Raw genomic sequence first — 5,632 nt, forward strand, 5'->3', positions numbered from 1 at the left:
GTGGTGTGGGGGCAGGCCGGAAAGAAAACACGGAATGACAAGAAAACACCCAATGAGAATGATAACGTAGTCAAATTTTGTCCATGGGACGGGGCTGAGGGTGCAAGCAGAAACGTCCTCTGGTATTTCTTTTCTGGTGGGGAAGCCTCGCGGGGGCGGGAGACGGGGGGTAGAAAGGTTTTCTCGGAGCCCGTTCCCTCTTAACCTTGCTTCAATCCTTATTCATCGTCCTCCTTGCATCTCACAAACTTGCAACCCATTAGCATCTGTGCAGACAAAGCTATGGATCTACCAGCACCATATCAGACCTTCATCGCTCTCTGATTCCATCTTCATCGCAGCTTCCACCATGAACAAGCTCACCATCAACAAGCCTTCCCCTGCTGATCTCTCTTCCCTCTCCATCTTCCCTCCCTCCCGCTACCACAGGTCCGTCTCTCCTCACGATTTTCTTCCCCTTTTACGCATTTCCTGCCGCCTTTCGACCTTTCGTTCTCTCTTCCTTTCCGTCCCTGCCAATCGATAACGCTTTCGCACTCCTTTGTAGATCGCCCCCTCCGCGATCAGTGAATCCCCCGAGATACATTTCTCAACACAGATCCAGACTTCCCGACCCTAATCGACAGTCGCAACCCCTGCAATCGCTTCTCTATTCCAGCTCGCAGAGTCAGCAATCTTTCTCCCAAGGAGCCTCACTCTCTCAGAACACTCAGCAGTTCTCGCAAGTCTCGCAAGACGATCCCGCCCTTGCGTTTGAGGAAGTTAGTGAATCTGTCTTGCCTTTTTACATGCAGCTTCTTGATCTTCGTTCTCGGCTGCCTTTAAAGCTTCATTTCCTTTTGACTGAAAATTTGTAAGCTCGACTCGTTGCAGTGGAGGTGCAACAGAGAAGCGGCAAACCGAAGGCCTTCGGCTCCTATTCCTCTTCGTTCTTCCCAGAATCGCCAAGAGGACGGGTCAAAACTAACGCTAGCTACAAGAAGCAACCTACTTCAAAGGATAAGCAGCACTAATTCTTTGCCGGAAATGAATTGTAAGTGCAATGGCTACTTCTCGATATGAACGTAATCAATATTGTTGCGTTCCTCCTATTGATTCTAATGTTTCTATATGGTGCAGGCCAGATATCCGACGAGCTTGAGAAAAGGCTGGAATCTCTGGACGAAGGTCTCGGCAAAATTATCACAGTTTTAAATTCTGTTCAGGGCGACTTGCAAAAATTGTTCATCGCTGTCCAAAATGCATCAATGGAATGTACATTTCATCCCTGAATCTTTCATGTGCATCAATATATACAAACACTGCGCTGATAATTAAGATAAAGAAATGTCAATCTCCGTAGGTCCGATTAAGTATTTGTAACTCTAGCTTTTAAGGAAACGTGCCTTGCTTGTTGACACGAAACAGCTGAAGAGATCAAGCAGAAAGTGATGCTTCAAGAGAGCTCCCTACAGTTGCTGGTGAGTCAATGCAGCGGGCGTTTGCTGCTAAGTTTAAAGTATTTGTTTCATTTAACACACGCCCCATTCGGGCTGGTTTTTTGCCTTGTGAACGTACTAGATCAAGGAAGAAGAGAAGACCAAAACAACGATTTCCGCAAGTCTAAGGAGGCTTTCGGAAAAGAAAGATGACACGGTGAACCGCTCAAAACTCGAAAATTTGTCAAAAGATCTCCAGATACTGCCGAGCACACTGACACGCCATCTTTCAACCATCAAAACGGAATTATGCTCGTTCGTTCGTAATGAATTGCAGGTATTTCCAAGTAGTCAGACGCTTAACGAAATGCCAGCTTTACGAATCGGCTACCGTACGTATTGTAATTAGTCAATATATCCTGAACAATTTCAGACACTGCGCGAGTGTATCAAACTCCAGCAAGAGGGCTGGTCGACAGCGGAAAAGCTGCATCATGCTGTCGACTTCGCTCAGACTAGCTCGGTACAGGAGGTTTAGTCGCGATCTTACATTCCTTTGCCTCAGTATGTTTAGTGTTGCGCCACCTTGTTAATGGGACGACTGCCTTCCCTATCGTGCAGGGGCCCAAACAGAAAAGTAGATTGCCTACCAAAAAGTAAGAAATCCGGACCTTCGTCACGTGAAACTTTACTGTACCTGATTCGGGCGCCTGATCTCAGACATTTGTAACATTTCATAATAGTAAAGGCGTGATTTGATCAGACGGGAGTTTCGGAAATTTTGCTTCTACCTTCAGATTAGAAGTTGTAATACTCACAGGTCGAATTGATTGTGACACTCTTGAGATTACAATTGGTACAGAAAAGTCTTACCGAACCGTGCCTTGGCCAAAAACCAGCAGAGCAAGCGCCGTGCCATCATAAGACATGAAGAAAAATCCAATGTGGTGAAGTTAGAGTGTGTGGAAGAGAGCGAGCTGCCTCCAAGTACCTTGAAACGAAATGAAAGTTTAGTTACAGGAAAGAAAGCGGCATCAGTTGTGATGCCAAACGTAGATCCTCACGGGACGTCAGACGGGGAAGGCTGGATACAAAAGAGGAGCGTCAGAAGGCATCCCAGATCTGAAAGGAAACCTGGTTGGCAAAGAATGTCCAATTGTGATGGGCAAAGAATGTCAAATTACTTGACACGGTCCGCAGTCGATTGGAACGCAAACACAGAGGTTCGTAGCATAAAAAGCCCTCCTATGCCTAAACTCAACCCAATTTAAGTTCTGCACAAGAAATGTGTGTCACCTAATATGTAATATGCTTGTGGAACGTAATCTTCCCAGAGAATCAGTGCCTATCAGAACGGAAAATTGGGCATATCTGATCCGGAAGAGGATGATTCATTGTTGTGTTTTTCAAGCGGTAAGGCACAGCTTTGAGTTGAACAATTCGAGGCAAATTTCCCAGCTCTTACTTTCAAAAGCATATTGACAAGGACTAGTCTCTTATCTGTAGCTGAAGATGGAAACTGCAAGAGAAACAATATGGGGAGCGTCTTGAAAAATATTTTAGAAGAGCCTCTCCCTGAGGAAGAGGCTCGGGAAATACGCGAAAAGATGCTGAAAGCTAGGAGGAAGAGATACCGCTCCCACTGACAGTGAACAAAATGCTCTTTGCAACGTAGCGATGTTCAGCAATTACTACATGATTCTTCAATCGAATGAAAGGATGTATATGCTTAGGCGAGATGATTTTCGACTGCAGATAGTTCAGAACCAAAGTACAAAGGCTGAGGAGAGTTCTTCACAAAACGATTAGAAGGAAAATGCTCTGTGGACTGACAACGCTGGAAACGGACTATGGACAGAGCATTCTTAGAACCTTAACTTGCTGTTTGAGCAAGTGCTACTTCGGTTTATCATAAAATTCAGAACTTGCATGCGTGTAATGTTACGTGCATTTGCTCTCCCAATCCAGCAAGTCACTAATTCAGATTCAAATCTTATTTAGCCTCCATGAATGAATGGTACAAGGGAAACACAAGTCTTCTTCCATGAATTGATGAGATTTATTTAGTCTCCTTGTCTGGTATGAATTGTTTGTACAGGAAAAACCAAGTCTTCATTTGTCATGTGTGAATGATTGTACACAGATTTACTTCAGGTTCTGTTGGGCTGACCACCCCTTTTCTATTAATACAAGTCGGCACAGTTTATTTTATTTTATTATTATTATTTTTTAAAGATGAAGTAGTGATGCCCTATGGGAGCACTCAGTAGACTTAGGTAAAAGCAGCAATTCATTTATCAAAACATTCGAGAATTGCTCGAATTAATGATACAAGTTAAGCTTCACAATTTTAGTGCCAATCAAGCAAATTGAAGATAAAAGCTTCTAGTTTCTTCGAAAGCTAGTTTCCTTACTCTTCCTTGAAAAGGTGAAAAAAGGAAAACAATTCATTTTAAAACTTGCGCCTTAGTTTATCATTTTTGGCCATGTCCATCTTGTGCTTTGTGACTTGAAAGTTCAATTTAGACACTCACAACCAAATGGATCGTCACGGTGGAGATCCTTCTCTACAAGGAAGGCATTGATGTGGAGCTTGTTGAGAGTGTGGTGGCAAAATGAATCTTCTTTGATTGAAAAAGATTCCATTTTCATATTTGTTTACCTCTATGCCTAAAATATAATGAGATTCTCCTAGATCTCTCAAGTCAAATTGCTTACTAAAGTCTTCTTGACTTGATCTATTATCTTCATGTTATTGCATGTAATAATCAAATCTCCCACATGTAGTGTAATTATTGTTAGGTTTCTATTTGGATTGGAGGTATTAACCCATGGTCATCTTCATGTACTTAACTCTTAGAGCATATTTCAAACCATAAAGTAGCTTTCTAAATGTGCATAGCATATGTTCTTTTCCTTATACCTTAGAACTTGCTGGGTCAACATTTGCTTGGGTCAACGTTTGCTGGGTCAACGCTTGATTGGGTGTAGCCAATCGCAGAACTATTTTCGAGGCCATTTTGGAGCTCTTGGGTGAGATTTTAAATTTTGTGCGGATCCATGCTCTCACCGGGATTTTTTTTGACATCATGATGTCATACTGGCGTAAACGTTTGTAAAATAAAGAGATTAAGTTGTGAAAATATGCCCACATTGTTTAGTTATTGTGATTCATGGGAAACTTAGATTTATAAATGAAAAATATAGTTCATTTTGTACAATGTATGTATATACGGTGTAGCAAACATGAGGAGTTGTAGTGAAGTCACTTAGGAGGAGGTTATGATTAGTTTTGTGTAGGGAAATGTTAATGTAATAAAGGTGGCAAAATATGTAGATGTATGTGGTGTTGGATGAGTTTGTTGAGTATGTTGTTAAATTCTATACTCTTCACTGACAAGTACGAGTTATCTTTTTGTCAGAAGTTATTCGCATGTAGTCTGGTGCATGTTATAAGATCAATGATTTCTCGTATATCAAATTAATGTGGGGATGAATATTTGAACATGCTAGGACATCTATCTAGTAATTGTAAATTCTTAAGTGTTTGAACAATGTTGGACTACCTATCTACACCTTGGAGGGCGATTTTAAAAAAATTATTAGTGTATATTATTTTCATCTTTTAAGATCTATAAGAATGAAGCAGTTGTGAGCATAGCAAATAAAATCAAGCTTTTATGTCTAGTGTTCATATTATAATTTAAAATAGCATAGGTTTTGTGTTGTTCTACATGTATTGATGGTGGCATGTGATCTACTCTCGCTTTAAAGTTTAAATGAAGAGATTCATATGAGTAGTATGCTCATAATAAATAGCACCACATAATTAACATTATTTGAAAGACAAAAAGAAATTCTACATTTGATATGGAAAATGTATTTGCTTCGTTAATGTAAGGAAATAATATTCATGAAAGAATGAACTTCTATCAATATGTTCAAAGTACGAAGCATACAAACAATTTAATCAATTTGTCAATGTAAGGGAGTTGTGCTCGTGAAGTAGTAAACTTCTATTTGTACATTTGAACCATAAGCAGTTTGTAAAAACAATATTGTTAATAGGATTATGATTAATGTTGAGAATATAACATCTAATAAATAAGCTTAAATTTAGGTAAAATATGAATATGTTCTTGTGTTGAAGAGGTCGTGGGGTCATATAAGGATGAAATCACAACATGCATAGTGGACAGTCACTTGAAAACAAG

The 5,632-nt window shown here is 40.4% G+C and overlaps 1 protein-coding gene across 1 annotated transcript; it reads left to right on the forward strand.

Annotated features, from left to right (window-relative positions):
• Window positions 1-307: 307 nt before the first annotated feature.
• Window positions 308-3,273, forward strand: PRD3 (putative recombination initiation defects 3). Its single transcript, XM_087374092.1, has 11 exons — window positions 308-429; window positions 548-761; window positions 874-1,033; window positions 1,120-1,254; window positions 1,408-1,460; window positions 1,561-1,755; window positions 1,852-1,941; window positions 2,040-2,074; window positions 2,281-2,641; window positions 2,753-2,831; window positions 2,925-3,273. The coding sequence occupies exons 1-11, from the start codon at window positions 350-352 to the stop codon at window positions 3,062-3,064; spliced, it is 1,542 nt and encodes a 513-aa protein (XP_087230218.1). The 5' UTR covers window positions 308-349; the 3' UTR covers window positions 3,065-3,273.
• Window positions 3,274-5,632: the final 2,359 nt, after the last annotated feature.

Source organism: Dipteris shenzhenensis, chromosome 4, assembly GCF_047967505.1.
Source record: "Dipteris shenzhenensis isolate YYH24624 ecotype China chromosome 4, Dip_SZ_1.0, whole genome shotgun sequence".
Lineage (NCBI taxonomy): Eukaryota > Viridiplantae > Streptophyta > Polypodiopsida > Gleicheniales > Dipteridaceae > Dipteris > Dipteris shenzhenensis.